The 26,243-nt window shown below is 46.1% G+C and overlaps 1 protein-coding gene across 1 annotated transcript in view; it reads right to left on the bottom strand.

Annotated features, from left to right (window-relative positions):
• The window catches only part of PREX2 (phosphatidylinositol-3,4,5-trisphosphate dependent Rac exchange factor 2), a 582,180-nt gene that overhangs the window by 144,390 nt on the left and 411,547 nt on the right, over nucleotides 1-26,243 (bottom strand). The window contains exon 26 of the mRNA XM_075353190.1: nucleotides 4,093-4,266. Coding sequence (XP_075209305.1) covers nucleotides 4,093-4,266 — 174 coding nt within the window. The remainder of the gene's footprint in view (nucleotides 1-4,092; nucleotides 4,267-26,243) is intronic.

The raw sequence follows: 26,243 nt of genomic DNA, 5'->3' as shown, positions 1-26,243 counted from the left end.
CGATGACAGGGAGCAGCCGAGATGTTTCTCTCCCCTCTGTGGGTAGGGGGGGTTGGTGGTCCCGGGGCCCGGTGAGGTGGGACGGGGAGGCAGGGTTGGCGAGGTGCAGGGTCGCGGGGGCAGCGCGGTGCCAGATGGCACAGCGGTACTCACTCAGCCAAGAATGGATACAGAGTCTCCGGTAAAACAAACGGCTGGATGGACGTCCTGCAGCCGGCTGCTGTGGTTACTCCCGGTAGGTTGGTGGTGGCTGCTTTTCCCTGCACCTGTTGTGTATCTTCGGTCCCGATGGCTTCCCACCGGTAACCCGCTCCCCAGCGTGGATATGTGCCGGAGGAGTCCCTTTTGCCCGCAGGCTCTGGCCGTGGGAATTCTAACTGTGGCGGTAGTTGTATTTCCCTTTCTCGGTTTGGACGGTTGCCTTCAGTCGGGTCTTTGTTGCTAGGAAACCTCGGAGGTTCCGGTTGCTAACGGATTTGACCGGTTTAACGGCGACTCCAAGCCTGGTCGGGGTCTGTAGACCCTGCCGGTTTGTGCTGGCTTCTCTTCGCTCCCCGGTTCGGTACCGGCGGGCCACCGCGTGTCCCCGGTCCTACGGTTCCGCGTCGATCGGCCTCTCCTGCAGACGGCCACCACCGTCTGCCAACCTTGCTCTCGGTGCCCGGGCCACGTACCCGGACACGGTCAGTCTGCTCCTCTACTACTTCACTCTCTCTCCTTCACTCTCCCTAACGGTTCTGACTTCCTTTTCCGCCTCCAGGACTGTGAACTCCTCGATGGGTGGGGCCAACCGCCTGGCTCCACCCCACCTGGTGTAGACATCAGCCCCTGGAGGGAGGCAACAAGGATTTGTGTGTGACTGGTGTGCCTATCTCGGGGTGTGGGGTGTGTTGTTGCAGTACCTGTGACGACCTGGCTAGTCCAGGGCGCCACACAGAGTATGTTCCATGGCACACGTGGGTTGTCCATGTGCAATCCGTGCTCCGTAATACGTAAATGCACATGGAGATAAACTCACCTGTCCCCGCTCCTGCTGTCCATGGTGCTGAAGAGTCCCACGATGCTGCCTTCAGGCGCCACTGTATCACCTCTGCAGCTACTTCCGGGTCGGCTGTGCCTGCATAAATGTATATGCATGACACTAATTGGCCAGGAAGGAAGCTGCGGAGAGCAGAGGCCGAACACAGCGTCGCTGAAAAAGGTGAATTTAAAAAAAAAAAAAAAAACCTTTTTATTTTCAATATCCATGATTTACTGGTATGTGTTTCATGGATCACACCATAGTGTAGTCCATGGGACATCAGTGATGCCAAAAATAAACTTACATGTCTCCGTGCAGAGCACACGGACACACGTGTACACGGAGACATGGTCAGTGAGAAATCACTGATGTGTGTGCAGACCCTTTGATTATAATGGGTCTGCGTATGTCAGTGATTCTGGTACGTATAAAAACTAGCACATATGTACCAGAATCACTGACGTCTAAAACAGGAATAAATTATATAGGTATACATAGCACTACCTACTTTTATCTCTGGGTAAATTATGTAACAGAGATATTATTGCCCTCACATCTCTTCAGGTAACTGATATAGTCACAGATATTACTGCCTCCATGTCTTCACAGGTAAATCATTCAGGCACAGATAACACTACCTTCATTTTTTCTCTACTGCACACATAACTCTAGTGCTAAATCATATAGCACAGATAGTACTGCACCCATATCTCTCTAGGTAAACGATATAGGCACAGATAGAACCATCTCCATGTCTCTCCTGTAAATGATGAAGGCACAGATAGTACAATCTCCTTGTTTTCCTTTGTAAATTAAATTATTTTATATTGTATTGCCGCTATGTCTCTTTTGGTAAATATTATAGGCACAACAAGCTAAGTTGCCTAAAAGTAAGAATATACATTTGGCACTGCTCTCCTATCTCTCCTTGTAAATGATGCTGGCTTATGCTCTGATTTACACTTGCATTGTTTAGCTTCTGGTCTAGGAGCAGAGAAATGCAATTCACATAGAAAATGAATCCTTTACAAATAGATACAAACTATTTTGCGGTCTATCTGGTTCCTGAATATCACAAAATGCATAGCATGTTCTTTTATTCCATTAAAATAAAAAGGACACATAACAAAAACTAGACAGACCCCATTATAGTCAATGGAGAAATTCTACTTCAGTTTACATTTGTTTGTAATGGATCTATTGTATATCCCACATAAAATCTGTTTCAGAAAAGCAGACTTCAAAACGCAAGTGCACAAAGCCTCGTCTAGTGCCTGTCTGTCTCTCCCTCTAAATAATATAGGTATGTAAGGTGGTATGCCCCTTTGGCGCCTTGTACTGAGTGTGAATTGTCTCGATTGTTTTCCTAATTGTTTCTTTACATCTGCAATAATTGGAATTGAGGCGGAGGAGGGCAAGATGTAAAACCAAATATAACATTATGTTGTGACTACACCCTGAATAAATGCGCACAAACCAAGAGAACCGGGGGGAAAGTAGTCATGGGTCACACATAGGACCACTAAATCAATAATTCCATATGTACAACTTTTTTTGCAAAAATATAACAAATATTTTATTAAATAGGGTAAATAGCAAAAAAAGTGACAATACAGCAGCAATGTCAAGAGTATTTACAAAGAACAATGATTAGGCTTAAATTGTGTCACTGATGTTAAACGTTAAACACATGGGTCCACATCCCATATGGGGAGTAATAACATAGACAGTAAAAACATGACCAGCAATGACTCCTATATGCACCTATATACTGAATGAAAAATTTACCCCAGTCATAAAGCACATAACATATAAATAAACAGAGGACACATCAATCAACTAGTTCATAGGCAGCCAGGTGGAGGTAGACAATATCTAGAGATCATAAATAAAATCCCGTCTTAAACTCACCCATAATGGTTGGCGTGGAACCCGAGAAAAACGTGCCCCAAAATGATGTGGACCCATGTGTTTAACATCAGTGACACAATTTAAGCCTGATCATTGTTCTTTGTAAATACTCTTGACATTGCTGCTGTATTGTCACTTTTTTTGCTATTTACCCTATTTAATAAAATATTTGTTATATTTTTGCAAAAAAAGTTGTACATATGGAATTATTGATTTAGTGGTCCTATGTGTGACCCATGACTAATAATTGGAATTGCTTTCATTACGGATGCTTTCCTCACTTTATGCTGATGTTGAAGCACTTGGAGATGGGAATGATGATGGCCATGCTATGAGTGATGCCATTCTAGGCTTGAGAAGTGTAAGAGCCCAAGTGACACACAGGTGATGTGTTATTTCTGCTGGGTAGGGCTAATGGGATAAAAGAAAGGTATTCCCATAGAAGAATTCAATGCACAGGCTATGGCTCTGAAAGAGAACCAGGCTTGGCATAGACCCAAGTCGAGAAGTACACCTGAGCCTCCCCATGCTTGGAAGTCCTATAGGGGGTTTTGCAAGTGTTGGAGCCGTTGTCAGATGGAGGGGCTACACTTTACACAAGCATTATTTCCTTAGGGACTTGGCCTGGTTAGAGACCTACATTGGAGGATTGAGAATTTAGGTCCCCGGCAGCAGAAAGGTCAGTAAATCTGTATATTTGCTATGAAAAAGGAAAGTCACACAGTCCGAAGAATTAGTATAACACCAACCATTAATCATTGTGACCAATGCTGAGCCCTCCTGTGGGGAAATCCTTGAGAACAGTAACGTTTGTTTGTTAGGAACGATGGCGTGAACTCTTTTATGGAGCCCCCTCCTGCTATGGCTCTTCACGCTGACTACATCTTACATCAGTATGGATAGTGCTGCCTCCTCATTTAATACTTTAGCTTCCTAAATCATTCACACAACACTGAACCGTAATTTGGGAATTTCATAATGGAGGGAACGTAATTGTAATACTAATTGTAAGATTTATAGTTTAGAATCTATGGAGGTGGGAGAGAATTTTTTTGAACTGAAGAGGGATAAATACATGAAATATATTTTTATATATAAAGTATATTCTACATCCACATCCCTTGCATCAGTTCTAAGCGCAATGATAAAGTAGAACTTACCTGTAAGAGTCTCTGTTGCTGATGGTATCGTGTCCCGAGTCCTCCTGCTCCTCTCCTGCGACGTTAAAGCAGACCCTCTTCCCGTTCTTCTCTCCCTTCTCATCGCCATCCAGCGCTATCACATTTTCTGTTTTTCGCTCACATTTGGGAGAGCAAGTTATTGATGACAACAGCCTGCCATAAAGACAATAATATATATTTTCTTATTTTTTTATTTAACGTTTTGCTACTAATCAAATCTGTCCACATGCTCAATAGCATTCTGTACTTTCTTAAAGTCTGTCCTTAACTGCAAGTAATGGAAATAGAACCAAACTCATACGAAAACATTCCCTAAAACATCTGAATGGAAATGTGTATGCACCCTTAGGTCGCTTCACACATCTGTATTATAGTATTGCCGTATTTCAGTTGGGTCATGCATACACACCAACATATAAAAATACTGTTGTAATAATATGCGGAGTGTAAATAAAATTGCAACGCGCTCCATCGAATGATGTATGTGTCACCGAGTTCTCTATTGGAAGCACTTAGGACTAAGTGGCTACAAGAAAAAGCGGTGTTCGGTACTAAGGGCCAAAACAGTTGGTTTATCAATGTAATAACAAAATAGACAAGAGAGTGCCGAGCACATAATTGGCAAAGGAACCAGAGAAACGGTGTGGTAGTCACTGCGCCGCCGAAAAGTTATGGAAAGCCGATGTACTGAATCAAGATGGAGGCTGGTTTATTACTCAACGCGTTTCGAAGTGGTCACACTTATTCCTCAGGAGAACCACAGGCTCTTATCTTGCTTTGTATGACACAACCTAGCACGGTGAGCACATATTCTGCACAAATATCTACATATATCTATCGGATAAGACCCTATTTGTACTATTCTGTCTTAGTTTTAGGCTCCATTCACAGTTAACACAAATTTTCTGCTCCATCAATTTATGGCCGTGCCAGACCCCTTACATACTGGACGCAATCAGAGCCTGATGAATCCTATTTACTATATTGGGGTCCATCACATTTTGGTCATGGTATCTAATTTTTGACCACTTTAGTCCCATATTTGTAGTGGAATTCGCAACAGAGGCTTCAAAACAGAGCATCCAATGTGAACGAAAACATCCTTTTATAATTATATTTTGAAACCTTTGTATGGATAACATACCGACTGAATGGTTAATAGGAAATATTAAGAATTTATATAAGGTAAGGTGATTTGTTGTCCTAAAACATGATGGTTTGGCCACATGTGTAGGGTTGCCTATCATACAGAAATTCTAGAAAAGTCAGTGAAAAAGGGACCTTCTATTTCACTGGTTGCAAAAAGAAAATCCTATATGCTTCAAACCTGAAAATAAGCGTTTCTTAATCATGGAATGAGTGACCATAAGTGATGCCATGATTAGGAACCATTTACATTTTTCAGGTTCAAAACGCGTCCCAGGATGTCCGCTTTTTAAACTTGTGTTTTTTGTATATATTGCTTTTTAATGGATTAATAAAAATCTCATTTTTATCTGGAGATTGAGTGATGGACAAAATCCATTTTTTTTACATATTTTGCAATCATTGCCGCCAACAAGAGTTCATTGTCCATTCTTATTTTTATCCATAGAAAATCTTTCATATTCTACACAGAATTTTTATGACTGCTGGATAGAAAAGCAAAATGTTGTGTTTCCGTGAGCATGAAAAAGGCCCAGAGGGTATTGCCAGTGATTTTTTTATTTCAACGCGTTTCGGAGAGAACCCTTCACCTTCTTCAGGATCAATCACATGAAATGGTGAATTATAATGTCTGGATATAAATAGATGCCGTGCATTAAAAAACACGCACAGCATCTGTTTTTTAATGCATGGCATCTAATTATATCCAGACATTATAATTCACCATGTCATGTGATTGTTCCTGAAGTAGGAGAGAAGTTCTCTACGAAACGCGTTAAAATAAAAAAATTGCTGGCAATACCCTCTGGGCCTTTTTCATACTCATGGAAATGCGATATTTTCCTTGTCTATCCAGCAGTCTTCTTCTCCATGTGGTGCTGTAGCAGCCCGGGCATTCAGGTTTCTACAGTCAGTTGTAACTATACAGCTGCCGAAGGTGTTCTCCTCTGCAGTTTAATACTACTAGTATCATCTGCTAGAACCCAATTTTTTGCGCTATTGTCTTCTAGCAATATTTTTCTACACAAATTTTTATGGCATTGTTCAGTTTAAAGTGACTGCGGTTATACAGGGGTTGTCAGGTCTTCTGCTAAGAGTCTCCAGTCACAGTGAGCACCGCACACTGTCTGGGTTCTCTGATGTCTGCTATGAGAATGGGTGATCATGTGACCGCAAGTATGTGATATGCACATTTACAGCCACATTCCAACTAAACATGCGCAGCCTCTGTCAATACAAGCCAATTGAGCAACACCAAGCACGTCTAGTCAGAATGTGGCTAGAAGTATAAAAAGGACACGTGACTGCCCACTCTTGCTGCAGTCATTGTACAATCCTGACAGTATGCGGTAAGGATACAGATGTCTGCAGTAACAAAGGGTGACTGCATACTTTTAAAAAAAGATCAGACAACCCCTTTATTATTTTCATAGCAGAATTTTGGGTTGTAGACATATATCACTTAAAATCTTCATCACTATGTTCATCACTATGTATGTTTCTGTAAAAAAGTGTTGACTGTCCAAGATTTTTTTTCGTGTGCTATGATGAAAAAAAATTAAAAAAAATAATCACGGTGGCAAACCTGGATATATGTAATGCCTAGTATGTTATATATCTATAGATTATGAAAGTCAGGAAAAGCAGAGATATGTAAGCCAAGAAGAAAGTAACTACCTTCTCCAATGTCAATGGCTGCGGTCTGAAATCAGTCATTAGAGAACTTATGACAGATCAGCTCTGGGGAATCAGCGCAGCCCAAGAGATTCAATCAAAGCGAAACTCTGTGATTGGCTCCCCGGTGTCCTGGCCGCCAGCCTTAGGACTTGGAATGAATTATGTCGCATAATATTGTGAACAGGTTTCTTATTAAATATGTCACGATTCATCTTTCCTTTGACACAAACCACATAGAAAAAGCAAATGTCACCAGAATTAAATTTTAATTCATTGAAAAATTGAAGGTAAGTGCCCTTTAAACTTATACATATAAAATGTGCTTGTGTTCGCCAGTCCTCGAAACCACGAACAATATGTGCTAAATCAACACTTCACACCCTGACTGCTGTGAACCTCAATTTTCCTGTTTTCCCTTTGCAGATCCTTTAACTAGATCCTTTGGGGCTTTCCGTCTCCTTAAAACAATTTGCTCCACCGTAATTGCCAGATGGATATAACTTACAAGCCGGCAACTAAATATAACAACCTTGACTAATACACAAATATGCATCATAATATAATGTGTGTGTGCGTATATATATATATATATATATATATATATATATATATATATCAGTATGTTTCTATTTATAGGTTATATGGTTATAAAGAAGATAAAATAAAAATAATGCAGAACAAATAAAAAGCTGTAGAATCTAGGCAAAATATGAAGACATATAAAATATGTATACAAACAAATTCCAACAACCCCACAGGAAAGAAGGAAAAGAAGAGTAATTAATAATGGTACATAATATCATCATGTCTGATATAAACTCTAGACAGAATTCCTAAAACAAGAATGTAATAGGTGTATGTACAGTATATATATATATATATATATATATATATATATATATATATATACATACGCATATATGAGTACATCATTAGTTGTCTATATAGGTGACCCCTTGAGAATGAAACAATACACTATGTTAGTGAAGAAGACATATTGTATTTTTTACAGTCATTTTACCTGCTAGAAGAGTCCACCAGATAGGGAGGCTCCTCTGCTAATATGACAGTATATAAAGGGTTAGAACAACCAACATACACGGAATTTTAAATCGTGCCATGATGTGTACATGGATAAAGCCATATACAGAACATAAATGCAAAAAAGAAAAAAAGACTGTACAAAGGCAATTTGTGAAAATAGAAAAATTAGTTTATTTAAATAGCAAATCCAGAAAAAAACATGCATAAAAGGATTAAAACAGGACTTTGGTGAGAGGACCAGCAAGTGGCGTACTCACTCCACAGCTCAGTAAGGTATTAAGAAAGAAAAAATGTATTGAGAGAAAAAGTGAACGCAGCTGAACAAGAGCACCACACAAGAATGTCCACCGACTACCCGTCAAACCATTAAATGTGAATGGCAACCATGCCACATAACCCAAAGACCAATGTCCAAAGGTGAAAGTATATGTGGTACTCAGGGGACAACAAGTGGGCGCAATTGAACAAGCTGAAAAAAGCTCTACAACACAATAAGGAATGTATCATATACCTGAGTTGTGGGGTAAGGATCCAAGAAACCCCAATCTATAGGTTTCGATCTAATGCCTTCTTCCCCGGAATATTTAATGGTTTGACGGGTAGTCGATGGACATTCTTGTGTGGTGCTCTTGTTCAGCTGCATTCTCTTTTTCTCTCAATACATTTTTTCTTTCTTAATACCTTAATAGCTGTGGAGTGAGTACGCCACTTGCTGGTCCTCTCACCAAAGTCCTGTTTTAATCCTTCTATGCATGTTTTTTCTGGATTTACTAATATGACATTATAGTCTAGAGAGAGCTGTAGGGCTGTAGGACCTTAACACTTCATTAAGATATATTCGCTATACGTAAAGGGGAGGACAAGGCACAGAGATCTATTCTAATTAGACACCCATATTGTAATGAGGCTCTGTCAGTGGTCACCTGGCAGCTCTGAAAATGGCTAACTTGGACAGGTTTAGTGCCAACCACTCTGTTTACCAGATCTTAGGGGTTGTCCTGGCCTTCACCCTTTAACCCCTGAATAGGGATCTGGACTTACACATCTGTATTACAGTTTTGGGTCGCCTCTTGACTTTATTCGCTGCTGTAATATTACTTCTTTCACTTGACATGTGGATGCGCCAGCATCTGAGTGCTCAATGTGGAGAGATCGAACAAACTTTGCAAAGGGGCTCTGTCAACTATACAGGCTCCATGAGGATAGGGACAATTTCTCCTAAAAGTAAAGGTAAAATAATTGAAATGAAAGGAACTTTGTCAGCACAAAATGACTGCTCAAACCAAGCATAGGCGCTCGGTGCACCCTTGGCGTGGTTAACAATTTAGCGCACCTTAACATTTAATTGTTGTCCATCTATTTCTGCCTTCCTCTGGTTCCTGTAAATTCAGAGATGTCAAGGAGGGCAGGAGGGAAATGTATAAAACGTAGGTGTGAAGGGTTATCTATTCCAAGACTGAACTAAAGGTGGCTTTACACACTGCAACATCGCAAACGACATCGCTGTAACGTCACTGGTTTTGTGACGTAATAGCGACCTCCCCAGCGATATTGCAGTGTGTGAAACACATCAGCGACCTAACCCCTGTTGTGAAGTTGCTGATCGCTACAAATCATTCAGGACCATTCTTTGGTCCTTTGTTTCCCGCTGTGCAGCAAAGTCTCAGTGTGTAAAGGGGACTTAAAACACTGGAAACGAGTGATGTGTCACAATATCTGTCAATCACTATTCTCTGTCAGTCGGTCTCTCCCGCTCGGTCTCTATTCTCTCTCTGTTGGTCCGTCACTATCTCTGTCTCACAGTCTGTCGGTCATTTTCCCCTCCTCTCTCATACTCACCGATCCCCGATCCCCGGCGCGGCACTGCACGGCATTCACACTGCTGTGGCGGCTTTTCCTCTTTTGAAAAAGCCGGCCGCTCATTAAACAATTTCGTATTCCCTACTTTCCCCGCCCACAGGCGCCTATGATTGGTTGCAGTGAGACACGCCCCCACGCTGAGTGACAGGTGTCTCACTGCACCCAATCACAGCAGCCGGTGGGCGTGTCTATACTGTGCAGTGAAATAAATAATTAAATAATTAAAAAAAAAAAACGGCGTGCGGTCCCCCCAATTTTAATACCAGCCAGATAAAGCCATACAGCTGAAGGCTGGTATTCTCAGGATGGGGAGCTCCACATTATGGGGAGCCCCCCAGCCTAACAATATCAGTCAGCAGCCGCCCAGAATTGCCGCATACATTATATGCGACAGTTCTGGGACTGTACCCGGCTCTTCCCGATTTGCCCTGGTGCGTTGGCAAATCGGGGTAATAAGGAGTTATTGGCAGCCCATAGCTGACAATAAGTCCTAGATTAATCATGTCAGGCGTCTCCCCAAGATTCCTTCCATGATTAATCTGTAAATTACAGTAAATAAACACACACACCCGAAAAAATCATTTATTCGAAATAAAAAACACAAACAAATTCCCTCATCACCAATTTAATAAGCCCCAAAAAGCCCTCCTTGTCCAGTGTAATCCACGGACCTCCAGCATCGCTTCCAGCTCAGCTGCATGCAGGTGACAGGAGCAGGAGAATACACCGCCGCTCCTGTCACCTCCACGCAGCAAATGAAGACAGCCGCGCGATCGGCTGAGCTGTCACTGAGGTTACCCGCTGTCACTGGATCCAGTGGTGGATGCAGCGGTGGCCGCGGGTAACCTCAGTGACAGCTCAGCTGATCGCGCTACTCACCGCCGCTCCGGTCAGCTCCATGCAGCAACTGAGGTGAGTAGCGCGATCAGCTGAGCTATCACTGAGGTTACCCGCGGCCACCGCTGCATCCACCGCTGGATCCAGGTAACCTCAGTGACAGCTCAGCTGATCGCGCGGCTGTCTTCATTAGCTGCGTGGAGGTGACAGGAGCGGCGGTGTATTCTGCTGCTCCTGTCACCTCCATGCAGCAGAGCTGGATGCGACGCTGGAGGTCCGTGGATTACGCCGGACAAGGAGGGCTTTTTGGGGCTGATTAAATTGGTGATGAGGGAATGTGTTTGTGTTTTTTATTTCTAATAAATGATTTTTTCGTGTGTGTGTGTTTATTTACTGTAATTTACAGATTAATCATGGAAGGTATCTCGGGGAGACGCTTGACATGATTAATCTAGGACTTATTGGCAGCTATGGGCTGCCAATAACTCCTTATTACCCCGATTTGTCAACGCACCAGGGCAAATCGGGAAGAGCCGGGTACAGTCCCAGAACTGTCGCATATAATGTATGCAGCAATTCTGGGCGGTTGCTGACTGATATTGTTAGGCTGGGGGCTCCCTATAACATGGAGCTCCCCATCCTGAGAATACCAGCCTTCAGCCGTATGGCTTTATCTGGCTGGTATTAAAATTGAGGGGGACCGCACGCCGTTTTTTTTAATTATTTAATTATTTATTTCACTGCACAGTATAGACCCGCCCACCGGCTGCTGTGATTGGGTGCAGTGAGACACCTGTCACTCAGTGTGGGGGCGTGTCTGACTGCAACCAATCATAGGCGCCTGTGGGCGGGGAAAGTAGGGAATACAAAATTGTTTAATGAGCGGCCGGCTTTTTCAAAATAGTAAAAGCCGCCGCAGCAGTGTGAATGCCGTGCAGCGCCGCGCGGGGGATCGGTGAGTATGAGAGAGGAGGGGAAAATGACCGACAGACTGTGAGAGAGGGACAGAGATAGTGACGGACCGACAGAGAGAGAATAGAGACCGAGAGGGAGAGACCGACTGACAGAGAATAGTGATTGACAGATATTGTGACACATCACTCGTTTCCAGTGTTTGACTAGCTAGATCGTTCTGCAGGTCCGGATCGCTGTTGCGTCGTTGGCCAGGTTTGCCTGTTTGACAGCTCACCAGAGACTCACCAGAGACTTTGTAGCGATCCCAGCCAGGTTGGGATCGCTGGTGGGATCGCTGGTGGGATCGCTGAAAGTCTCAGTGTGTAAAGGGGCCTTAAGTGCCTTTGTTTGGTTTCAATAGTCAATCCATTTTGTGCTGACAGACTCTCTTTGTATTGAAAGATTACAGACATATCGTAAGAACTGTGTGATACAGCCTGTAAGGATATGTGCACACTGAGTCTTATTGCTACATTCTTGGAAATACAAATTGAGTGGAGTTTTGAGTTTTTGAGGAGGATTTAAAGAGTTTTCACTCATTTTTGGCTCAGTGGATAAGTGCACAGAAAATCTTTTAGGCTATGTGCGCACGCTGCGGATTTACAGAGGATTTTACCGCGGATTGCCGCGGATTTGATGCAGAAAATGTGTCTAACATTTTTATCGCAGGTCCGGGATTCTTTAAGAGGGCCCGGATTTTCCTTGAAAAAAAGTCAATTTCTAGTGCGCACATGGCCTATAACTGAGAATGAGTTTTTCAAGTAGAATTCGCTTGAGGAAACGGACATTTTGTTTTGCTGCAGCGTCTTTTGTGTCTTTTTTTTTTTGTTATTTTCTGACAATTCTTTCAATAGTTTTGGCTGACAGGCGTTTTTTAAAAAGGGGTTTTTTTCCTGGTTTTCGTGAAGTCTTTTTTGCTGTTTTTCTCTGGGGTTTTTTTACCCCACTGAATAATGAAGAAACCGCTAGCTTTTTGAAACAAAAATAATGCAATGATAATGTCACAGGACATGTTACTGGTGTCTTTTGCGTTTTTCCATTGACTTATATTGTGAAGTACAGAATGTTTTCCGAGCGGAAGCGTCAAAAGACTGGACATGCCAGTTCTTTTAACCCCTTGGCATTTTTAAGAAACCTAAAGTGGTTCAAATATAATCTATAGACTGAACATATGTGCAGCAGTTGGTTTTGCATAGAAATATATATGCTAATTTTTTTTAAAAGATTTTGATATTTTTCTGGCGGTTCCTGTATCAGAATCTGCCTGAAAAAATGTTATGTGTAGTGATGGGTGGACCCTGTAAAAGTTCAGATCTACGCGGTTTCAATAGAACCCAACCACCAACCCCAGTACTCAGAGATTTGGATCAGGCAACTCGGTTAATAAGAAAAAAAATAAAAATAAAGAAAAAAAGATGAAAGCAGTTTCACTATACTTACAGAGTCCTCCGCGCGGCTGTAACGCTACTTCGGGGCCGCTCAGTATCCTTCATACATATTCACTGCTAGCTCCGCCCACCAGCAGTCCCAGCATCTCTGATTGGTTTCAATCAGACAGCGCCCCCACCCTGTGCAACAGCATGTCTCACTGTTTTTAATCAGAGACGTTCTGTGCATGTCTATATTGATAAATTCTAAGAAAAACCGATTTGGTCAGAAAGTATAACAAATTTTATTCATTAAAAAGAATGGCGACTGGCAGAGTAACTAGAACAGGGGCATCACATGTATAAATATTAAAAAAGTCAGGAACAGGTATCGCTGCACAGGTATTACAAACACTAAAATAATATATAATATTGCTGTGAAGAGGTCAAATACACAATACCATATCAAATTAGGCTCAATTATTCACAGGTATAGTGCATATCGCAATCATGTAATAACAGAAAGCCTAACCATGTGGTGTTTTAAAAGTAAAAATGATAATGAACACATATAGTGCTGACCATCAATGGTGTCGGGGGCCAGAACTGTATGCACTGCTGAAAACACTCACATGGATATGTGCAGGGGTAATGGCTGTAATGTACAATGTGAAAGATTACTGTCGCGGGCGGAGGGGACGCGCTCACTACGCTCAGGTCCGGGGCTTTTGCTGCTGCTCAGTGGCTCGAGCGGTGGGCCGGACCCGGGGACTCAAGCAGCGCTCCTCGCCCAAGAGTGAAAAGGGGTGGTTTGTTTGGGGAGATAGTTCGTGACGCCACCCTCGGGTCGTGGTGATATTGGGCACCACCGCTGCTGGTGACAAGGATCCCGGGAGCGATGGCGGGGAGCAGCTAGGATGTTGGTTCCCCCTCCGTGGGTAGGGGTTGCTGATCCCGGGGCCCGATGGCGGTACGGGGAGGCTGGATGGCCAGGGTGCAGGGTTGCAGGGGCAGCGCGGCGCGGTGCCAGATAGCACTGTTGTACTCACTCAGGCACAGATTCACAAAGTCTCTGGTAAACCAAACGGCTGGATGGATGGGTCCCGCAGGCGGCCGTAGTGTCTTTGCTCTCCCCGGACAGGTTGATGGCAGCTGTCTTTCCCTGCACCGTTGTGTATGTATTGACTCAGATTGGTTCCCGACGGTAGTCTGCTCCCCGGCGTGTATGTACCGAAGGAGCCCGTTTTGCCCGCAGGCGTTGGCCCTTGGATCTCTAGCCTATGGCGGTCGCTTTTTATCCTCACTGTGTGGACGGTTGCCTTCTGTCAGGTCTTGGGTGTTAGGGAACCCCTGGGGTTCCGGTCACTCTCGGATTTGACCGTTGTCGGCGGCTCCTAGCCTAGTCGTGGTCCGATGGCCCTGCCTTTGTGTTCTTGGTACAACTCTGCTCCCCGGTTCGGTACTGGCGGGCCACCGCCCGTCCCCGGTCCTATGGTTCCGCGGACTTGCACCACCTCCTGCATCGGCCACCACTGTCTGCCGACCTTGCTGACAGTGCCTGGGCTCCTACCCAGACACTAGCAGTTTCTCCTCTCACTTTGCACTCCAAACTCTAACTCCTCCACTCCACTCGAACTCCAAACTAAACCAACTCCTTTTTTCCCGCCTCCAGGCCTGTGAACTCCTCGGTGGGTGGGGCCAACCACCTGGTTCCGCCCCACCTGGTGTGGACATCAGGCCCTGGAGGGAGGCAACAAGGATTTTGTTTGACTGATGTAGACTATCCAGGGGAGGGTGTGTGTGTGTGTGTTGTGTTTGTGACTACCTGGCTAGTCCAGGGCGTCACATTCCCCCTTGATGAAATGCAGACCGTCCGCGGCCTGCCCGTCCATCACCGGTTTTATTTCTGAAAAATAGAAATTTGAAATGGAAAACATATAACATAAGCATATTTTTCATTCTTCCCTTACGGGAGGCTTTTCTCTTAAACGTTACTAATAGTAAAAACATTTTTATTAATAACGGACGGGTCCATGGTCTTCTGCTCCCCCACCCAAGCAACCTACACCTTGATGCTGCCCCTAAGAAACGGGCAGCACCCCTTTACCCCAGTCCTGGTCTAGGTCACCCGAGCGGGAATGGGTACGGTGTCTCGCATCCGGCTGTCATTTCAGGGGACCCCATGTTCAGGGGGACCCCTGACCCCCGGAGGATGGTCACCGGTCCTGGTGGTGACCGTACCCCAGCCTGCTCTGCTGTGGGTCCTCCCTCCAATCTGCCTCTCCGGAGGCGGCAACGGAATACAGCCCACAAATTATTTACAAGACCACTAGTTCGTGGTTGGCCTGCAAGTTCTCAGCCTTGTTCATGAGTAGTTTCTCATGTGGGCTGTCAGTACGGCAAACAAGGGATAAATATACTGATGGCCCCAACGAGGACAACTTTCTCCTTTTGCGGACAGTACAAATCAGGTAAGTAATTCGGATCATTGGTGTTCATTCATTCAGCTATTTACACAATCAACATACTGCACCCCTAGATGGTAGTTTCCCTATACCTAAGTGGGGGCCTACCTAAGTTGGGGCGTGTGGACCTTCAGGGACCAATGTCGCTAGTAGCGGCCGATAGGATAGGGGAGACAATCGGTTCTTCTTCCCGTATGGCAGGAATGGCAGCTGCAGACCTGCGGGGGCTTGGCATAGGTGCATCCCTGGGCACTGGTTCAAGCGGTTCACTGGTGGTTATTTCCGTTTCCATTTCTTCCACGTGTTGTGGGAACATTATCACCGGAACAATCACTGCGCCGTTCTGCATAGGCCAGTCTGCTGGGAAGTCACCCATCACTGTGTGGATGATCTCTTTTACCTTTTCCCCGTTCGGTATCGGAACCGGAACTTCGTTTGCCAACCTTAAGGGGGGTGGGCACCTCTTCAGGTGGTCTCTGGAAACTGTAGCCGCAGTCCTACCCTGGTCGCGACTGATCAGATTGGCTCTTTCATTCTCCCATTCAGTGGGCTGTATGACATACGGGGTCTTCTCCCACTGGTCATCAAGCTTATGAGTTCTTCTCTTTCGTTTCAGCACCACATCCCCGGGCTCAAAGGGGACGGCTGGAGCCCGCTTGTTGAAGCGCTGCTCCTGTTTCTCCCGGCTCTGGCGCAAATTCTTCTCCACATATTCCTGGACCCGCCGGTACTGTGCTTGCCGTCAGACATCCCAGTCGGCGGTCGAAGGGAGGGCCTCTGGAACTTCCAAGTCCATTTCCAGGTCCACCGGCAGCCGGCCCGGTTGGGCTCTCATCAGATACGCCGGTGTGCATTTGGTAGAACCACAGGAGATGTTATTGTACATGTCTACCAGGTCAGGCAGATTCTCCGGCCACAGGTTTCGCTCTTCCAATGGTAGTATCTTGATGAGATCCAGAACTAGGTGGTTCATCTTTTCACACATCCCATTAGTCTGGGCATGATATGACGTGGTCCTGATCTTTTTACAACCGTATAATTGACAAAACTCTTGAAACACCTCTGCTTCAAAGGCCGAGCCCTGGTCCGTAAGCACCCTCTCTGGGTATCCATGCGGTCGACAAAAGTAGGCCTGGAATGCTCTAGCCGCGGTGCAACTGGTCAGATCTTTGACCGGAACAACCACCATGAATCTCGAGTAGTGGTCCACGATGGTCAAGGCATAGGTATATCCATTCCGGCTGGGTGTAAGCTTGACGTGGTCCAAGGCGACCAACTCCAGCGGTTGATGGGTGACGATCGGCTGTAGAGGAGCTCTTTGGCTGACTTCATCCTTCCTTCTCAGTGTACAGGGACCACATTCTCGGCACCAGGCCTCCACAGATTCTCGCATCCCACTCCAATAAAACCGCTCTCTCAGCAACATCTCCAGCTTCTTCCAGCCGAAGTGTCCGGCACCATCATGATATGCCTATAGGACTTTGGGCACGCTGGCCTGAGGAACCACCAACTGGCGAACCTTCTCGTGAGTCTTCGGGTTGATCAGCTCCCGATACAGCTTCCCTTGGTGCAGGTACAGCCGGGCTCGTTCTTTCCACAGTCGCTGGGCTTCAGAGGGAGCTGCAGGATCCATTCTGGAGGAGCCCTGCTCAATCATGGTCTTGACCAACTGGACAGCAGGCGCCTAGTCTTGGGCTTCTTGCCACCCCTGACTGGGTAGCGGCTCCAGGTTCACCTGCTGCTGTTTGACATAAAGCTTCTCGACCGACGGCTGATGGAACGCGGGCAACTCGATTTCTTAGAGATCATCATCTTCCGACCCCCCATCCGGCAGGTGGGGCATCCGGGATAACGCGTCTGCGTTGGTGTTTTTGCGGCCGGCCCTATACTTGATAGTGAAGTCATAGTTAGACAGCCTAGCCACCCACCATTGCTCCAGAGCGCCTAGCTTGGCCATGTCCAGATGGGTCAACGGATTATTGTCCGAGCAGGCAGTGAATCTTGCTGCCGCAAGGTAATGTCGGAGCCTCTCGGTGATTGCCCACACCAGGGCTAGGAACTCCAGCTTGAAGGAGCTGTAATTTTCGGGGTTCCTTTCCGTGGGCCGGAGTTTTCGGTTGGCGTAGGCGATCACCTTTTCCTTCCCGTCCTAGACCTGGGACAAGACGGCCCCCAGGCCCACACTGCTGGTATCGGTGTAGAGGACGAACGGGAGGCTGTAGTCGGGGTACGCCAGGATTTCTTCTCCTGTCAAGGCTGTCTTCAGCTGGTGAAAGGACTCTTCATGTTTTTCTTCCCACACAAATGGGAATCCAGAGACTCTGCCACCCTTGGTCTGTCCCACGAGGAGGTCTTGCATAGGGGCGGCCATCTTTGTGTACCCCTTGATGAAGCAGCGATAATAGCCCACCAGGCCCAGGAACTGTCTCACCTCTCTCACAGTGGTCGGCCTCGGCCAGTCCTGGATAGCAGTGATCTTCTCGGGATCTGGGGTGACACCTTCTGCGCTCACCACGTGTCCGAGGTACTGTACCCTGGGCTTCAGCAGGTGGCATTTGGAGGGCTTCAGCTTCATCCCATACCTAGCAAGGGACGCAAACACTTCAGCCAGGTGCTCCAGGTGAGCCTCGTACAACTGGGAGTATACGATCACATCATCTAGATACAGCAAGACAGTTTCAAAATTGAGATGTCCCAGGCAGCACTCCATGAGCCGTTGGAAAGTTCCAGGGGCATTACACAGCCCAAATGGCATGCTGTTGAACTTGCTGAGTCCCATGGGCGTGGCAAATGCAGTCTTCTCCCGGTCCTCTGGTGCGACCGCCACCTGCCAGTATCCGCTGGTAAGATCAAGGGTAGAGAAGAAGTTAGCAGTTTTCAGCACAGCCAGCGACTCCTCGATACGGGGGAGAGGATAGGCATCATTATGCGTTATCTGGTTGATCTTCCGGTAATCCACACACATTCGCATGGTGCCATCCTTCTTCTTCACCAGTACCAGAGGGGCTGCCCAGGGACTACAACTATCCCGAATGACCCCTGCCTCCTTCATGTTCCTCAACATGTCCTTAGCGCATTGTTAGTGTGCTGGCGGAATGGGCCCATACCTTTCTTTGATGGGTGGATGTATGCCTGTAGGGATATGGTGTTGAACCTCTTTAATCCTCCCGAAATCTAGTGGGTGCTTGCTGAAAACCTGCTCATACTCCTGTACTACCCTGTACACTCCCTTTTTGTGATGCGTGGGTGTAGCTTCAGTGCCTACATGCAGTTCCTGGCACCACTCTGCTAACTGTTCGGGGGGTATATGGTCACTGGCAGGGGGTGCAGAGGTAGGAGGGGCGGTCTCATGAATGGTGTGAGGGTCTAGGGTAAGCAGCTTGGCCAAGGTAGCATAACGGGGAAGTCTAACTTCTTCCTCCCCACAATTCAGCACTCTCACAGGCACTCTCCCTTTCCTGACATCAACCACCCCTCTGGCCACCATTACCGTGGGCCAGTGCTCAGAAGGCATGGGCTCCACCAACGCCGGGTAGTCGCGCCCCTGGGGACCTACTGCTGCCCTGCACCAAATCATCATCTCGCTTCTTGGTGGCACCACCAAGGGGGCCACATCCATCACCCTTACTCCGCCAATCTCTCCACCCGTCAAATTCACTTGCTGCCGATGCAGGAGGGCCTGGATCTCACGCTGTACTACCCTCTGTCGGCCTCCTCCTGCAGTGGTGGCCAACTGCTGCAACAGACTCAGCACCTCACCCATACAATGCTCCATCACATTAGTCCCTAGATTTACTTTTGGGTTATGGTCACTGGGTTCATTCAGCACCACAATCATTCCTTGGTGTCTTAGCTCCGCATGTCCCACGGTCAGGGCCACTTGTTTATATCCCACCTGGGTCAGAGTGAGTCCATTGGCCGTGACAAGGGTCAGGCTATCATCAGGGGGGGCAAGTTCACAATTACCCCAATACTGCTGATACAATGTATATGGCATAGTGGTTACCTGTGATCCAGTGTCCAATAGGGCCTTGAGCAGGATGCCGTCCACTGTCAGAGGAATGATTGGGCGAGCTCCAACATACCAGTCTCGCCAATCAGGGGGGCCATTGGGGTCTACTCCTGACGATTGGCCCTTGGCCCCAGGGGTTGCTCGTTTAACGGGCATCGCCTCAAGTAGTGGCCAGGCTTGTTGCACCTGTAACAAATAGGACTCGCGATATAGTCATTGGTCCTTCTCCGCTGCATCCAGGGGACGTCCTCCGGGTTGTCGGCGAGCTGGATCTTCCCTGGGGGCTTGACTCTCGTCGGAAGCTGGAGTGCGGCGAGGATCTTGGCTAGGTCTCCATCCATGCGGCGGACCTGGGCAGCCAGTTCCTCCATCATCCCGACGGGTGCTCCAGGGGCCGGTAGAGCCGGGAGAGGAGGTGCCACCGAGATGGGAGCGGTTTCAGCCGGCCATGGGGCCGCCTCAGGAGTGTCTGGTGTTGGGGCTTGCAGGGCCTTGATGGCCCGTTCTTTCAATACTGCAAAGTCCAGATCGGGGTGCTCCAGGGCCCACAGCCGTAGCTGCTTGCGGTCTTCCGTGGACCCCAGCCCTTGCAGGAATTGTTCTACTAGCATCTTATTGCTGTCCACATAGTTAATAGTGTCCACCCGCTTCAGCGCACGGAGGGCTGTTTGCAGGCACAAGGCATAGTCTCTTATATTATCCGCAGGTCGCTGTCGGCACTGATAAAACTGCATCCGCAATTCCGCTTCCGTGCGGGTCTCAAAAGCGGTTTGGAGTTTCTCAAAAATGGTAGTCACCGAGGCCCGGTCCGCGTCGGTCCAGGTCTCCGTCTCCTGCTCAGCCACGCCAGGTAGCTGTCCTAGCACTACCGCCGCCCATTGCCTGCCAGTCAGGGCATACAAATCAAGGACCGGGCTAATCTTTTTACGGAACGCCTGCAAAGCATCAGGCTTCCCATCGTATTGCGGTAGCCAGGCAGCACCAGGTACATAGGGCAGGGAGATCGGCATTACCTGGGCAACCGCTGGACCCGCGGCCTCCCCCGCTCTTGCGGCCGGAGCCAGGGCTGCCTCATTTCCGTCTGCGGACGCCGCTGCGACCGCCACTCCTCCAACGGCTCCATCGGGCGCAGACATCTTTTTCCCGTCCCCCCTTGGTTCTTTTCAGCACTTCCCTCTTCTGTGGGCGGGGTTTCACTTTTGCGCCCTCCCTGCTCGGGGAAGACGCTCGAGCAGGAAATCTTCGCGCCAAAGATGGCGGAACTTCAAATTTTTCGGCCGGACGCCGCCGGCAGGGACTGCAGGGCACACTTCTACCAGTAGGTAGATTGGTTCTAATCCTGTTCGTGATGCGAAGTTGTCGCGGGCGGAGGGGACGCGCTCACTACGCTCGGGTCCGGGCTTCTGCTGCTCGGTGGCTAGAGCGGTGGGCCGGACCCGTGGACTCGAGCAGCGCTCCTCGCCCATGAGTGAAAAGGGGTGGTTTGATTGGGGAGATAGTTCGTGACGCCACCCACGGGTCGTGGTGATATTGGACTCCACCGCTGCTGGTGACGGGGATCCCGAGAGCGATGGCGGGGAGCAGCTAGGATGTTGGTTCCCCCTCCGTGGGTAGGGGTTGGTGATCCCGGGGCCCGATCGCGGTACGGGGAGGCTGGATGGCCGAGGTGCAGGGTTGCAGGGGAAGCGCGGCGTGGTGCCAGATGGCACTGTTGTACTCACTCAGGCACAGATTCACAGAGTCTCTGGTAAACCAAACGGCTGGATGGATGGGTCCCGCAGCCGGCCGCAGTGTCTTTGCTCTCCCCAGACAGGTTGATGGCAGCTGTCTTTCCCTGCACCGTTGTTTATGTATTGACTCCGATGGGTTCCCAACGGTAGTCCGCTCCCCGGCGTGTATGTACCGAAGGAGCCCGTTTTGCCCGCAGGAGATGGCCCTTGGATCTCTAGCCTAGCCTATGGCGGTCGCTTTTTATCCTCACTGTGTGGACGGTTGCCTTCTGTCGGGTCTTGGGTGTTAGGGAACCCCTGGGGTTCCCGGTCACTCTCGGATTTGACCGTTGTCGGCGGCTCCTAGCCTAGTCGGGGTCCGATGGCCCTGCCTTTGTGTGCTTGGTACAACTCTGCTCCCCGGTTCGGTACCGGCGGGCCACCGCCCGTCCCCGGTCCTACGGTTCCGCGGACTTCCACCACCTCCTGCAGATGGCCACCACCGTCTGCCGACCTTGCTGACAGTGCCTGGGCTCCTACCCAGACACTAGCAGTTTCTCCTCTTACTTTCCACTCCAAACTCTAACTCCTCCACTCCACTCGAACTCCAAACTCAACCAACTCCTTTTTTCCCACCTCCAGGCCTGTGAACTCCTCGGTGGGTGGGGCCAACCGCCTGGTTCCCCCCACCTGGTGTGGACATCAGACCATGGAGGGAGGCAACAAGGATTTTGTTTGACTGATGTAGACTATCCAAGGGAGGGGGTGTGTGTGTATTGTGTTTGTGACTACCTGGCTAGTCCAGGGCGTCACATTACCCCCTTACAAAGGTGATGCCGAAACGTGCGTGTCGGGGCTGGGGTCACATGTGAGCACAGGTCTTCTCCTGTACAGGTAAAAAAACTTTTTACTGTTTGCCTATCATGTCTCCATTTGGGCGTTTTCTATATACACCTGCCCTGGATATATTTTTTGCATAACAGACCATATCAGCAATACTGTATGCTGCAAATGTACACTTTCTTATAACAATCTTTCACATTGTACATTATAGCCATTACCACTGGACATATCCATGTGAGTGTTTTCAGCAGTGCATACAGTTCTGGCCCCCCACACCATCGATGGTCAGCACTATGTGTTCATTATCATTTTTACTTTTAAAACACCACATGGTTAGGCTTTCTGTTATTACATGATTGCTATATGCACTATACCTGTGAATAATTGAGCCTAATTTGATATGGTATTGTGTATTTGACCTCTTCACAGCAATATTATTTATTATTTTAGTGTTTGTAATACCCGTGCAGCGATGCCTGTTCCTGACTTTTTTAATATTTATACATGTGATGCCCCTGTTCTATGTGACTCTTCAGATTTTGTGTTATACCTTGCCTGATGAAGAGACCTGCGTAGTCTCGAAAGCTTGCAATTATTACCATCTTTTCAGTTAGCCAGTAAAAGGTATCAACCACTGAGGACTTCAGTTCTTTTAAACAATTTTTTATCTCTACTGGGTAACACGGTACAAAGATATATATTGCCCCTGTTCTAGTAACTCTGCCAGTCGGCATTCTTTTTAATGAATAAAATTTGTTATACTTTCTGACCAAATCGTTTTTTATTACAATTTATTTCTAAAATTTGGTGCCTTGTCATTTTTCTCGTAGGTCAGCTACGTCCATACGACCCACACACTATTCGAATATATATATATACCAGTTACTCTACATTACATTTTATAGTGTTGTGTATGGTCGTGTTTTTCTCTGATCAATCTCTGTATGTCTATATTGATGTAAAAATAAATACAGATCCCAGGTATCTGTGAGTCTGCCCATCACTAGTTATATGTACTGCTCTACAAAAAAAACTAATAAAAAACCTCTGTGTGTTCAAGTGCTAACGGTTTGTTTTAGGAATGTGGAAAGACCAGATCTAACACAATGATCATGTCGCCATGGTGAGATTTATACCTGTCTCCCCATAGATACATGCTATATAAATGCTATAGATCTGGCTTCCTGCATCACATTACAATATTTGTCAAGCTTCAACAAGCAAAAGTGCAACAATGACCTATTTAGCTGAAAACATAAGCTGAGAAGTGTACTGGAGAGATAAGAGGACGACCATTCATTAGGAGCAGCTTTTGCAACACTATAACATGTTCTACTCTTGCAGTTTTGTCCTCTGCTCTTATCTCTAAATATAAATCAAGAGGATTAGAAATGACTGTTGTTGACCCCAAATAAAGACATGTGTGCGTATAAACACATACACAATAGTGGCCGAAAGTGCGGGTGCCCTTGAAATCGCTCCAGAATATGATACAAGTAAAATATATCTTTGTACCGTGTTAGCCAGTAGAGATAAAAAAATTGTTTAAAAGAACAGAGAGTCCTCAGTGGTTTCAACCACTGAGGACTCTCTGTTCTTTTAAACAATTTTTTTATCCAGAATATGAAGCATCTTTCTTAGAAAATTACTGCAATTTGACATGTATTATCATACACGTGTTTATTTAGTTTATATGTATTGGAACAGCACAAAGATAACAAAAAAAATGAGAAAAAAAAACTGAGAAAAAAAAAAGACAAATTGGACATAATTTCATACAAAACTGCCCAAAATGGGATGGACAAAATTATTGGCACCTTTGCAAAATTGTGGATAAACAACTTTGTTTCAAGCATGTGATACTCATTCAAACTCATCTGTGGCAAATAACTGGTGTGGGCAATATGAAAATCACACCTGAAACCTGATAAAATGTTGAGTCAATCTTTGCATTGTGTGTCTGTGTGTGTCACACTAAGCATGGAAAACAGAAAGAGGAGAAGAGAACTGTCGGAGGACTGGAGAACCTAAATTGTTGAAAACTATTAACAATCTAAAAGGTTCCAAGTACTTCTCCAGAGATTTTGATGTTCCTTTGTCCATGGTGAGCAACATAAACAAGAAGTTTACAATCCATGGCCCTGTAGCTAATCTCCTTGGATGTGGAAGGCAAAGAAAAATTGATGCAATGCAGGATAGTACGGATGGTGGATAAGCTCCGCAATCAAGTTTGAAAGAAATTCAAGCTGTCCAGAAGGCTCAGGGTGCATCAGTGTCAGTCTGAACTAACCATTGATATTTGAATGAAATTAAATGCTATGGCAGGTGGCAGGGATCTAGGAGGACCCCACTGCTGACACAGAGACATAAAAAAGCTAGACTGAAGTTTGCCAAAATGTACACGAGTAAGCCAACATCCTTCTAGGAAAGCATCTTAAAGACAAATGAGACCAAAAAAGGACTTAGTAAAGCACATCATTCTACTGTTTACCGAAAATGGAATGAAGTCTGCAAAGAAAAGAACACCTTACTTAAAGTCAAATCTGGTGGAGGTTTAAAGATGTTTTGGGGTTATTTTTCTGCCTCTGGCTTTGGGTGCCTTGAGTGAGTGTAAGGAATCAAGAAATCTGAAGATTACCAAAGGATTTTAGCTCGCAATGTAGTGCAAAGGGTCAGAAAATTGGGTTTGTGTCCTAGGGTTTTCCAGCAGGACAATGACCCCAAAGATACTTTAAGAAGTACACAGAAATGGATGGAAACAAAGCACTGAAAAGTTCTGAAATGGAAGCAATGGTTCCAGATCTAAATCCCATTAAACACCTGTGGAGAGATCTTAAATTTGGTGTTGGGAGAAGGTGCCTTTAAATATGAGAGATCTGGAGCAGTTTGCAAAAAAAGAGTGGTTCAAAATTCTAGTTGAGAGGTATAAGACACTGTTAATGGTTATAGAAAACGATTGATTGCAGTTATTTATTCCAAAGGGTGTGCAACCAAATATTGAGTTGAGGGTGCCAACAATTTTGTTTGACTCATTCTTGGGGTTTTCTGTCAAATTATGTCCAATTTGCTTTTTTTTTTCTAGTTCCAATACATACAAAAGGAAATAAACATGTGTATATGAAAACATGTATAATTGTACTAATTTTTTTGTGATGCATTCTTCATTTCTTGGAACAATTTATAGGGTGTGTACACTTTCGGCTATGCATTATGCAGATGGTCACTGGAGAACTTCAAACGAGACTGGACATGTGCTGGCAGGGGAACCTTGCGTGACCTGCAGGATTTTAATCCATGACAGAGTAATGTGTTACTAATGGTAATCTTTGAGATTGGTCCCAGCTCTCTTTAGGTCATTGATCAGGTCCTCCCATATAGTTCTGGGCTGATTCCTGACCTTTCTCAGAATCATCTTTACCCTACGAGGTGAGATCTTGCACAAAGTCCCAGACCAAGTAAGATTGACAGTAATCTTGTGTTTCTTCCAGTTTCTAATAATTGCACCAACAGTTGTTGCTTTCTCACCAAGCCGCTTGCCTATTGTCCTGTAGGTCATTCTAGCCTTGAGCAACGCTACAATTTTGTCCCTGGAATCCTTAAGCAACTCTTCGGTCTTGGCCATGGTGGAAAGGTTGTAGTGTGATTAATTGAGTTTGTGGACAAGTGTCATTTATACAGGTAACAAGCCAAACAGGTGCAGTTAATACAGGTTATATATATAAATATATATATATATATATATACATATATATTTATATAAAAACACACACACGCAGTGTGTCCACCCATATCCTGTCCACCGCCATTAACTTGGGAATGGCGGCAGCTATAGGTATAGAAGTGGTGTCTAGGTATAGTAAAGTAGCCATGCGCAACGCAATGAAACCACCCATCCACCCATTGTGCCACCAGGTGGAAAACAAGGTTAGCATTTTTATCTTGAAAACAGAACGAGATAGAGAAAAAAAGAGAAAAAAAGTAAATTAAAAAATTGTAGGGCATCATCAATTCAATACGAATCGACACCTTGCATACAGAAATGCTATGATATGAAACCCATGACCCCCCCAAAACATTGACTGCTGCTCACCATATGGCGCTCATTTAACATTGATGCTCAAAGTGGCCACAATGCACATCTGGACTCTGGACAGCATACTGTACCTTGCTACACGTTGTGCAATATGTTAGGTGCCACGTTTGTACAAGCATCTGT

This window comes from Anomaloglossus baeobatrachus, chromosome 6, assembly GCF_048569485.1.
Source record: "Anomaloglossus baeobatrachus isolate aAnoBae1 chromosome 6, aAnoBae1.hap1, whole genome shotgun sequence".
In the NCBI taxonomy this organism is placed as follows: Eukaryota; Metazoa; Chordata; class Amphibia; order Anura; family Aromobatidae; genus Anomaloglossus; species Anomaloglossus baeobatrachus.
This window is presented reverse-complemented; position numbering and strand designations above follow the sequence as displayed.